The sequence below is a fragment of the Mizuhopecten yessoensis genome, unplaced genomic scaffold (genome assembly GCF_002113885.1).
Source record: "Mizuhopecten yessoensis strain PY_sf001 unplaced genomic scaffold, ASM211388v2 scaffold2123, whole genome shotgun sequence".
Taxonomy (NCBI): Eukaryota; Metazoa; Mollusca; class Bivalvia; order Pectinida; family Pectinidae; genus Mizuhopecten; species Mizuhopecten yessoensis.
This window is the reverse complement of record NW_018404389.1, coordinates 187000-200313: the sequence shown is the minus strand read 5'-3', so window position 1 is coordinate 200313 and position 13314 is coordinate 187000. Positions and strand designations below refer to the sequence as shown.

The window sequence follows — 13314 nt, the reverse complement described above, 5'->3', positions numbered from 1 at the left end:
TCCCAAACTTCACAGGCATATTCCAACACAGGCAACACAAATACTTTATATATTCTTAACAAAGTTTTCCTACTCAACAGTAATTTAAACTTTCGTAGTACTGATACCTTTTTCATGCATGTTTTTTGAATTTCGGAAATATGTAAAGACCATTTTGCATCTGCACTAAATATTACGCCTAAATGTTTATGACTTTCAACACAATTCAGAGTCTCAGTACCAAAACAAATCTGTAAAGGAAGTATATTTCGCGAATTAGATATAAATAACACATCAGTTTTCTGTTGATTAAATTTAGTAAGCCAGTCCCGTGACCATTTGTCAAGTTTTTCCAAATCTCTGTTTACACACATTTCAATATCAGCATGAGAAGACGAAGAATACATCAAAGAGGTATCATCAGCAAATAAGCGTGAAATACAATTTAAATTATCAACAATATCATTAATATAAACCAAAAATAACAGAGGACCTATCACACTTCCTTGTGGTACACCAGCATTTGTGTAACCTATATTAGAATACACACCTTTAACAAGAACCTGTCGTTGTCTGTTTGAAATGTAATTTTTAAACCAATGTAGTAAACCATCTCTAATACCATAAGCATGTAATTTATGTAAAAGACCCCTATGCCAAACTCGGTCAAAAGCCTTCGATATATCCCAAAAAATTAGACAAGTATGTTTTTTTTCTTCTAATGAACAACATATATTATGGTGAATTTCTATTAGCTGATGGACAGTGGAATGATGAATCATAAAACCAGATTGTTTTTCGTAAAATACCTTTAGTACTTCAGGAATGACCGTTTTTTGCGGTGCAAAATTTTCCACTACTTCCGCGTTTACTAAATCAGGGAGAAAATTGACACGTGGATATTTAATTTAAATAACAATAAAAAACATTATGACGAGAAGCATCTACTTATTAATCTGATCCTTTGAACCGCAGTAGCTGGTGGCGCCATGATCGGTAGGCTGTGGCTGCAATTACGTTGAAGTAATGGCAGTCCTAGAAGTTTGGCAGTTTTTAATAACCAGAACAAATTCTAGCTAGTTGCATGAGGTGGTTGTATATAAAACCGACAAAAAGGGCAAGCACGACATTTACCCGAGCCCAACACCAATCAACACCACACCAACATGCACAAGCGTGCCAAAGGATTGATCGTTTCACTCTTAAACAAAATAAATTCATTAAATTTCTGTCAGTTGGTGAGTCATGTGAAGGAATCTCCTTGTTTTCTAGGAATCTTTACATGCGATCGTTCTCCTAAATTTGAAATAAATATAAATTTAGGAAGACATTAGTTGCAGATGGCGCTAACATTAGAGAGACAGTATCATGTAACCAGTACCATTATCACGCGCATGTACGTGATGTTGTAACATAACTTGTAAAACGGAAGACTTCTTTATTATTTGTGCTTAACGATAGCACTCGGATAACTTATAGTGTACTTTCTGTACGGTCAAGACAGATGGTTGTCGCCTTTTTATCGGTAAAATAAAGTCTGTAAGGGCTTGGACAGTCTTCACACTTATCTCGAGATTAAAGAATCACGTGACAAATGACATGGCGAGTTGCACATGATGCTGGGAAGTCTCTTATTGCCGAGTTTGCCCTATCAGTGATAGATGTTATGCCGGACCAGTAGATAATTTCAGCGTCATACAGCTTTCCGATGGAACGGAACGTAATACAAGATATCCAAACTTCCAGTATAGCCAAACGTAATACAAGACATCCAAACTTCCGGTACGGCCAAACGTAATACAAAACATCCAAGCTTCCGTTACAGCAAAACGTAATACAAGACATCCAAACTACCGTTGCAGTCAAATGCTATACAAGACATCCAGCTTCCGTTACAGCCAAACGTAATACAAGATATCCAAACTTCCGTTACAGCCAAACGTAATACAAGACATCCAAACTTCCGTTACAGCCAAACGTTATACAAGACATCCAAACTTCCGTTACAGCCAAACGTAATACAAGATATCCAAACTTCCGTTACAGCCAAACGCCATACAAGACATCCAAACTTCCGGAACGGCCAAACGTAATACAAGACATCCAAACTTCCGTTACAGCCAAACGTTATTCAAGACATCCAAACTTCCGTTCAATCAAACTCGATTCAAGATATGCAGACGTCCGGTACAATCGAGCTTAATTAATACCAGATATACAGATTTTCCGATTAAACGTTAACAAGATATACAAAGTTCTGGTTCGACCGAACTTAATCAAAGTTAAACAGACTCATACCGACCTCCACCCATCGTATTATCTCATACCCACCTCCACCCATCGTATTGTCTCATACCAACCTATCGACCATAATGAAGTCTCCAGTAGCACGTTGGTGTAACCTATGCCCCCACTGTGGTGTAACCTATGCCCCCACTGTGGTGTAACCTATGCCCCCACTGTGGTGTAACCTATGCCCCCACTGTGGTGTAACCTATGCCCCCACTGTGGTGTAACCTATGCCCCCACTGTGGTGTAACCTATGCCCCCACTGTGGTGTAACCTATGCCCCCACTGTGGTGTAACCTATGCCCCCACTGTGGTGTAACCTATGCCCCCACTGTGGTGTAACCTATGCCCCCACGTTGGTGTAACCTATGCCCCCACGAGAACATACATTATACACAGAGGTCGGTTCGTTAACAGACACATTTAGTGAGAGACAGATGATATATGTAACAACCCTTCTCGTACATGACGAGGAGTTCGTGAAGATGTCAAGTCTATAGTATTGCTGCACGTGTGGGTTTTCGCCATAACGGTGATATCTGACAGACTGCGCGTGAAAAACACGAGATCTCGGTTATGACCCGGTAGAGATGTTTTAGCTACAGGTGAAGCGAGACTTCTCTGTGTTTTGGTAGCATTTATTATACATAACAGGTTCGATAATAACTCGCACAAACTTGCTGATACGAAACTACGGACCAATCAACAATCTCCTCGTTGTGGTAACAATCATAAAAAAAAGACACAAACAACATCAACATCAACAACAACAACAAAAACAACAACAACAAGACACAGAAGCTGTTGCCAATCCCGAGCTTTATGTACGGCATTTCACGAACAATGAAAACAATCTTTAGTCTTTCTGAGACTTGTTCTCCCAGATAACCAGAAGGGCCTGCTAAGTGTTATCTCGCTGAAACACGACAACCTCGTTATGGTATCATGACACCCCTCTACTTTATTCTGATTCCACTGACCAGGTCTACAGACTTTGCTTACTTTGACTGATCCAAATGCCATTTGAGTTCATTTTGGGGATAAAGACTCGATCATTTAAATCCTATATTCCAAAACATATCCGGGATGACCAACCCTAGTCCTTTTCAATAAAATCCTATATTACCCCAGAAATCTGAAATATGTATACATTGAGTACACAGCTACCCGTCTCACGTGTTACATCAGTTATTAATGCATTTCAAGCCTCGTTTTGTGCGTAAAAAATAATAATGATTTGTAATAATTGATTTTATCACTGAGCATTTTGAGAGAGAATCATACGCGTCGGTCGGTCGATCTAAGTCTAAGTGGGTCGATCTAAATCTAAGTGGGTCGATCTAAATCTAAGTCGGTCGATCTAAAGCTAAGTCGGTCGATCTAAATCTAAGTCGGTCGATCTAAATCTAAGTCGGTCGATCTAAAGCTAAGTCGATCGATCGAAATCTAAGTGGCAGAGTATCAATGATTACTGCCACGTGCGACCGAGCTTTTATCTCATTGTAAAATGTTATTACGGTTTCTTATCGAGTCAGTGTTCGAGAGATGTATCAGGGACTAATGTCAGTATAACTGATAACACATGATAGTCTAGTATCCCGTCAGCAGTTTTACATAAACGCTGCTCCACTGTGATCCATTTCCTATTTAACATTACGACCAAACATGAGACAGAACGGAATGTTTACGAGACCACTTCCTCGTTATTTTCTGTAGTTACGTACCTAGCATTTTATATGAATTTCACGTCTTTCTGAAAACATTATAATAGTATTGCGTTTTCCGGAATAAATTGTATCAAGTCTGGAGTAATGTATTTCTTAGCAATTGCTGCATGATAGGTTTCTTTTGTCACGTGATAGGGATTCTTTTTTCACGTGATATGGATTCTTTTGTCACGTGATGGGGATTCTATAGGGATTCTTTTGTCACGTGATAGGGCTTCTTTTGTCACGTGATAGTCATTCTTTTGTCACGTGGTAGTCATTTATTTGTTACTTGACTCATTTGTCACGTGATAGTTATTATTTTGTAACTATGTAACATCGTTTTCATTTGTCACATAATAGTGATTCCATTCCTGAACAAATCTTTCTTCCAAAACTATATAAAGTCAGTCAAGACACTGATTTTCTATTCAGAGACCATGACACTCTGGAATGAAGATCAAATAGAATGTTAATACTCGAATTATCGGAGATCAATTTAACGAGAATCGCGTCACTTGTCAACTACACAGTAAAACGTCATCAATGATAGCGGGGTTCCAACCTGGAACATCATCGGTCTTAGCAGGCTATTTAGTAAGTTCTGTGTAAACCTATATGTTACATGTTGAAAAATATAGCTTTATAATACAAAGTTTTTTGTCTGGTTGACAGGTGTAGCAGAGGAAAAGAAGGCGGAGGCGATCACGTTTCTCGGGGACGAATCCAAGATGTCGTATGAAATCATAAACAGTGGTAATGATTGGGAGTTCCGAGTGGGCACAAAGGCGGGAGAAAAAACCATCAAGTTTACCCTCGGGCAGGAGTTCGATACCTTCACATTGGACGATCGACCAATCAAGGTAAGCTTTATTCACACCTCAAGTTTATACCGAACCGAAAACGCTTACACCTCCGGAATACCTTTATATACTACACCGAAAACGCTCACACCTCCGGAATACGCTAATATACCGTACAGGAAACGCTCACACGTCCAGAACACCTTTATATTCCGTACCGGAAACGCCTACACCTCCGGAATACCTCTATATACTACACCGAAAACGTTCACACCTCCGGAATACGTTAATATACCGTACCAGAAACGTTTACACCTCGGAAACACCTTTATATGCCGTACAGGAAACGCTTTCACCTCCGGAACACCTTTATATTCCGTACCGGAAACGTTTACACCTCGGAGACACCTTTATATGCCGTACAGGAAACGCTTTTACCTCCAGAACACCTTTATATGCCGTAAAGGAAACGCTTACACCTCCGGAACACCTTTATATACCGTACCGGAAACGCTTACACCTCCGGAACACCTTTATATGCCGTACAGGAAACTCTTACACCTCCGAAACACCTTTATATGCCGTACAGGAAACTCTTACACCTCCGGAACACCTTTATATTCCGTACCTGAAACGCTTACACCTACGGAACACCTTGTTCTCTTAGAGTCAGGGTTGATATTGTCTTTGCTTCTTTAGTCCCCCATCAGTTCCTTTTCGTCCCGACTTTGTTCTTGTTTTGTTCAGTAGGTAATTTCTTTTGATATTCATATTTAACCTCCGTAGTTCGCCGCTCACCTCCTTTTACACACAGATAAGGGAGAAAAGTGTGGTAGTTGTAATTAACTCATTAACAATTACCCTTTCCAAAACTGTCTCCGACTCATCTAAAAACAACAGTTTGGCCTCAACAAACTACATCCCCTCTCAAGTCTCCTTTACTACCGGCGTCCTCCACAGGAAAGGTTTTACATAGAGTTCGAGTCCTGATTCGATCTTACAGTGATATCTCTATAAGAGGCGCCTTATGTGTAATGTACAACATCCATGAATAAATACTCAAGTAAAGAATTTTTGGAGAAAACATTTTTTCTTTTCATTAGAAAAATAACTTTTTGGTACTTTCAAACTTCCATATCTCTCTGTCACAAATTACGGAACCAATGACTTCTTATTGTCATGATCGGCAATAAATACTTCCTTGTGGCCCTGCTTATTGTGTTGATGGGCCGGTCAGGTTGCCGTGTGGCCCGATATGACCTTATTGTGTTGTCGGATCATCAACACTACAGTGTGGCCCTGTATGACCTTATTGTGTTGATGAACCATTACGACTACCATGTGGCCATGTCTGACCTTATTGTGTTGATGAACCATTACGACTACTGTGTTGCCCTGTGTGACTTTATTGTGTTGATGGACCATTACGACTACTGTGTGATCCTGTATGACCTTATTGTGTTGATGAACCATTACGACTACCATGTGGCCCTGCATGACCTTATTGGGTTGATGGACCATTAAGACTACCATGTGGCCCTGTATCACCTTATTGTGTTGATGAACCATTACGACTCCCTTGTGGCCCTGAATGACCTTATTGTGTTGATGAACCATTACGACTACCATGTGGCCCTGTATGACCTTATTGTGTTGATGAACCATTCCAACTACCATGTGGCCCTGTATCACCTAATTGTGTTGATGAACCATTATGACTACCATGTGGCCCTGTATGACCTTATTGTGTAGATGGACCATTAAGACTACCATGTGGGCGTGTATGACCTTATTGTGTTGATGAACCTTTACGACTACCAAGTGGCCCTGTATGACCTTATTGTGTTGATGAACCATTCCAACTACCATGTGTCCCTATATCACCTAATTGTGTTGATGAACCATTATGACTACCATGTGGCCCTGTATGACCTTATTTTGTTGATGGACCATTAAGACTACCGTGTGGCCATGTATTCCTTATTGTGTTGATGGACCATTAAGACTACCGTGTGGCCTTGTATGCCTTATTGTGTTGATGGACCATTAAGTCTACCATGTGGCCCTGTATGACCTTATTGTGGTGATGGACCATTAAGACTACCATGTGGCCGTGTATTACCTTATTGTGTTGATGAACCATTAAGACTACCATGTGGCCGTGTATTACCTTATTGTGTTGATGAACCATTACGACTACCATGTGGCCCTGTATGACCTTATTGTGTTGATGGACCATTACGACTACCGTGTGGCCCTGTCTGACCTTATTTTGTTGATGGACCATTAAGACTACCGTGTGGCCATGTATGCCTTATTGTGTTGATGGACCATTAAGACTACCATGTGGCCCTGTATGACCTTATTGTGTTGATGGGCCGTTCAGACTGCTGTGTCGTCCTGTATGACCTTATTGTGTTGATGGACCATTTTGCTACTGCGTGGCCCTGTATGACCTTATTGTGTTGATGAACCATTACGACTACCGTGTGGCCCTGTCTGACCTTAATGTGTTGATGGACCATTAAGACTACCATGTGGCCCTGTGTGACCTTATTGTGATGATGGACGATTAAGACTACCATGTGGCCCTGTCTGACCTTATTTTGTTGATGGACCATTACGACTACCATGTGGCCCTGTATGACCTTATTGTGTTGATGAACCTTTACGACTACCATGTGGCCCTGTATGCCTTATTGTGTTGATGGACCATTAAAACTACCATGTGGCCCTGTATGACCTTATTGTGCTGATGGGCCGTTCAGACTACTGTGTCGTCCTGTATGACCTTATTGTGTTGATGGACCATTAAGACTACTGCGTGGCCATGTATGACCTTATTGTGTTGATGAACCATTACGACTACTATGTGGCCCTGTATGACCTTATTGTTTTGATGAACCATTAAGACTATTGCGTGGCCCTGTGTGACCTTATTGTGTTGATGAACCATTACGACTACTGTGTGGCCCTGTATGACCTTATTGTGTTGATGGACCATTAAGACTACTGCGTGGCCCTGTGTGACCTTATTGTGTTGATGAACCATTACAACTACTGTGTGGCCCTGTGTGACCTTACTGTGTTGATGGACCATTAAGACTACCATATGGCCCTGTATCACCTTATTGTGTTGATGGACCATTAAGACTACTATGTTGCCCTGTATGACCGTATTGTGTTGATGAACCATTAAGACTACTGCGTGGCCCTGTATGACCTTATTGTGTTGATGAACCATTAAGACTATTGTGTGGCCCTGTATGACATTATTGTGTTGATGAACCATTACGACTACCATGTGGCCCTGTATGTTGTGTTGATGAACCATTACGACTACCATGTGGCCCTGTCTGACCTTATTGTGTTGATGAACCATTACGTGTGTTGGTGGGCCGTTCAGACTGCTGTGTCGTCCTGTATGACCTTATTGTGTTGATTGACGATTTTGCTACTGCGTGGCCCTGTATGACCTTATTGTGTTGATGAACCATACTGCGTGGCCCTGTATGACCTTATTGTGTTGATGTTCCATTAAGACTATTGTGTGGCCCTGTATGACATTATTGTGTTGATGAACCATTACGACTACACCATTAAGACTACCATGTGGCCCTGTATCACCTTATTGTGTTGATGGACCATTAAGACTACCAAGTGGCCCTGTATGACCCTATTGTGTTGATGGACCATTAAGACTACCATGCGGCCCTGTATCACCTTATTGTGTTGATGAACCACTACGACTCCCTTGTGGACCTGTATCACCTTATTGTGTTGAAGAACCATTACGACTACCATGTGGCCGTGTATGACCTTATTGTGTTGCTGAACCATTACGTGTGTTGCTGGGCCGTTCAGACTGCTGTGTCGTCCTGTATGACCTTATTGTGTTGATGGACCATTTTGCTACTGCGTGGCCCTGTATGACCTTATTGTGTTGATGATCCATTACGACTATTGTGTGGCCCTGTATGACCTTATTGGGTTGATGAACCATTACGACTACCATGTGGCCCTGTATGACCTTATCGTGTTGATGAACCTTTACGACTACCAAGTGGCCCTGTATGACCTTATAGTGTTGATAAACCATTACGGTTACTGTGTGACCCTGTACGGCCTTATTGTGTTCATGAGCCATTATAAATAACATCTGGCCCTGTATCACCTTATTGTGTTGATGAACCACTACGTGACCTTATTGTGTTGATGGACCATTAAGACGTATGACCTTATTGTGTTGATGGACCATTTTGCTACTGCGTGGCCCTGTATGACCTTATTGTGTTGATGATCCATTACGACTATTGTGTGGCCCTGTATGACCTTATTGGGTTGATGAACCATTACGACTACCATGTGGCCGTGTATGACCTTATCGTGTTGATGAACCATTACGACTACCATGTGGCCCTGTATGTTGTGTTGATGAACCATTACGACTACCATGACCTTATTGTGTTGATGAACCATTCCGACTACCATGTGGCCCTGTATGACCTTATCGTGTTGATGAACCTTTACGACTACCAAGTGGCCCTGTATGACCTTATAGTGTTGATAAACCATTACGGTTACTGTGTGACCCTGTACGGCCTTATTGTGTTCATGAGCCATTATAAATAACATCTGGCCCTGTATCACCTTATTGTGTTGATGAACCATTCCGACTACCATGTGGCCCTGTATGACCTTATTTTGTTGATGGACCATTAAGACTACCATGTGGCCCTGGCTGACCTTATTGTGTTGATGAACCATTACGCCTACCATGTGGCCCTGTATGACCTTATTGTGTTGATGGACCATTAAAACTACCATGTGGCCGTGTATGACCTTATTGTGTTGATGAACCATGACGACTACCATGTGGCCCTGTCTGACCCTATTGTGTTGATGAACCAATACGACTACTGTGTGGCCCTGTATGACCTTATTGTGTTGATGAACCATTATGACTACCATGTTACCCTGTATGACCTTATTGTGTTGATGAACCATTACAACTACTGCTTGGCCCTGTATGACCTTATTGTGTTGATGAACCATTACGACTACCATGTGGCCTTGTATGACCTTATTGTGTTGATGAACCTTTACGACTACTGTGTGGCCCTGTATGACCTTATTGTGTTCAAGAACCATTACGACTACCATGTGGCCCTGTATGACCTTATTGTGTTCAGGAACCATTACGATTACTGTGTTGCCCTGTACGGCCTTATTGTGTTCAGGAACCATTATAACTACCATGTGGCCCTGTATCACCTTATTGCGTTGATGAATCATTACGACTCCCTTGTGGACCTGTATCTGTGTTGATGAACCATTACAACTACTGCTTGGCCCTGTATGACCTTATTGTGTTGATGAACTATTAAGACTACCATGTGGCCCTGTATGACGTTATGCGTAGCCCTGTATGACCTTATTGTGTTGATGAACTATTACGACTACCATGTGGCCCTGTATGACCTTAGTGTGTTGATGAACCATTATGACTACCATGGGGCCCTGTATGACCTTATTGTGTTGATGGACTATTAAGACTACCTGTGTTGATGAACCATTACGACTACTGTGTGGCCCTGTATGACCTTATTTTGTTGATGAACTATTACGACTACCATGTGGCCCTGTATGACCTTATTGTGTTGATGAACCATTACGACTACCATGGGGCCCTGTATGACCTTATTATGTTGATGAACCATTAAGACTACTGTGTGGCCCTGTATGACCTTATTGTGTTGATGAACCATTACGACTACCATGTGGCCCTGTATGACCTTATTATGTTGATGAACCATTAAGACTACTGTGTGGCCCTGTATGACCTTATTGTGTTCAAGAAGCATTACGACTCTCTTGTGGACCTGTATGACCTTATTGTGTTGATGAACCATTACGACTACCATGTGGCCATGTATGACCTTATTGTGTTGATGAACCATTACGACTACTGTGTGACCCTGTATGACCTTATTGTGTTGATGAACCATTACGACTACTGTGTGGTCCTGTATGACCTTATTGTGTTGATGAACCATTACGACTTCCTTGTGACCCTGTATGACCTTATTGTGTTGACGAACCATCCAGAATTCATCACATCAATAAACATCGATCAAAAGTATTTTATACAAAGCTTGAATCCAATGACAGAATGCCTACAATCCTTAAAAACAGAAACTCTAAGTTCACTTGCTTTTCATTCAAACCTTATCGAGTGTTGTACTCTGTTGAAGTAAATAATTTGTGGGTTTTTTTCCAGACAACATTTTCTCTTGATGGGGGGAATCTGAATGAGTGTCAGAAGGGAGACGGTTTTGAAACAACTAACGTCCGAACAGTGGACGGGGACTCTATGACTATGGTAAGTATATATACTAACGTCCGAACAGTGGACGGGGACTCTATGACTGTGGTAAGTATATATACTAACGTCCGAACAGTGGACAGAAACAATAACAGTTTGGTTACTATATAAAAACGTCCGTAACGTGGACAGAAACAATAACAGTTTGGTTACTATATAAAAACGTCCGTTACGTGGACAGAAACTCTTACACTTTGGTTACTATATAAAAACGTCCGTTACGTGGACAGAAACTCTAATACTTTGGTTAGTGTATAAAAACGTCCGTTACGTTGACAGAAACTCTACACTTTGGTTAGTGTATAAAAACGTCCGTAACGTGGACAGAAAATCTAATACTTTGGTTAGTGTATGAAAACGTCCGTTACGTGGACAGAAACTCTAACACTTTGGTTACTATATAAAAACGTCCGTAACGTGGACGGAAACTCTAATACTTTGGTTAGTGTATAAAAACGTCCGTTACGTGGACAGAAACTCTAACACTTTGGTTACTATAAAAACGTCCTTTACGTGGACAGAAAAACACTTTGGTTAGTGTATAAAAACGTTCGTTACGTGGACAGAAACACTTTGGTTACTATATAAAAACGTACGTAACGTGGACAGAAACTCTAACACTTTGGTTACTATATAAAAACGTCCGTTACATGGACAGAAACTCTAACACTTTGGTTAGTGTATAAAAACGTCCGTTACGTTGACAGAAACTTTAACACTTTTGTTAGTGTATAAAAACGTCCGTAACGTGGACAGAACTCTAACACTTTGGTTAGTGTATGAAAACGTCCGTTACGTGGACAGAAACTCTAACATTTTGGTTACTGTAAAAACGTCCGTTACGTGGACAGAAACTCTAATACTTTGGTTACTATATAAAAACGTCCGTTACGTGGACAGAAACTCTAATACTTTGGTTAGTGTATAAAAACGTCCGTAACGTTGGTAGAAACTCTCAGATTAATTTGGATAGTTTATGAAAACGTCGTAACGAGGACTCTCAGACTGTAATAAGTGTATAAACACGTCTATTATGATACATTTTGATTTTTTCACATGATACTTTTTCTCATTTCAGACAATGAGCGGTAATGGTGTGACGTGTACCCGAAAATACAAGAAGGTGTGATTGGACATCTTTTTAGAAACGTAGCCAATAGAAACAATTATTCATCTTCATGTTGTCACGTGATTAGTTTATCAAATCTTCGTTTGATCTCTTTGGGATTTCATCTCTATGTGCGAGGAGTGCCGATGTATCGCGCTCTGTTCGGGACGTTTCTTCACTTTCTGTTCGGAATCAGCACGTTCTTTCTCAGCAACACGTTGTTTTCCCTTGAACAGTTAGTGCCAAATTTAGGCCAGCGGCTGTTGCAGTCATCAAACGGCCAACTTTTTATAAGAAAGAAAACACCTTCTGCATGTCAAACCCAGAGTTCTGAAATTTGGGATGAAAACTTTCCAATTTTATTTTTTGTAGTTCAATCATTTGAAATCGATTTCCAAAAGCGTTGAACAAAATGTTGGTGTTGTGCCATGCCACATCAGACATCCGGAAAAGTGGAAAAACTTTTCCCCCCGTTATTTCAGAATTTCTAATCAATGATTGATAAGTTATAAAGGTAAGAAAAGCTCGTTAAGCGACGGCACGTTTTGGTCCAGTAAAATGCCGGGAGACCGTGTTACAACACATAAGTTTGGTTTTTGGTAGATAGATTCATGTAACAGATAAGAAATAAAGAACGCATAGTTATAACAAATTATCTGGTCATGTTGGCTTATTTTTTCTGTACAGGATTAAAAACAAGAAAATAAAATGTTTGCAAAACATGAACCAATGCACATTATTGTCATTGTTTGAAAAAAAGTCTATAAATAGTAACAGCTACTTTGGACTTGGAGCAAGGAAACACAAAGTAATGCTCGTATTTGATCTTCGTATAAAGTTTTATTAAAACCCGTCAGGATATGAAGTAATTAGAGCGATGGCAGTGGAGGATCTGGATGGGACGGAAATTGGTAACTCTGTAGTAAACAGCGTTACGTACAATTAATACGGCGTCAGATCCACCGACTTTTACTTTTAGAAATTACAAATATCACTGCTTGGTCATAGTGCAGATTCTGAATTTCGTAAGGATATTTAAATCGA

General features: G+C 40.6%; 1 protein-coding gene across 1 annotated transcript in view; it reads left to right on the top strand.

Moving 5' to 3' along the window:
* Positions 1-12996, top strand: part of LOC110445228 (fatty acid-binding protein, heart-like) — a 23875-nt gene extending 10879 nt beyond the window's left edge. The window contains exons 2-4 of the mRNA XM_021489730.1: positions 4650-4837; positions 11058-11159; positions 12241-12996. Coding sequence (XP_021345405.1) covers positions 4650-4837; positions 11058-11159; positions 12241-12291 — 341 coding nt within the window. The 3' untranslated portion in view covers positions 12292-12996. The remainder of the gene's footprint in view (positions 1-4649; positions 4838-11057; positions 11160-12240) is intronic.
* Positions 12997-13314: the final 318 nt, after the last annotated feature.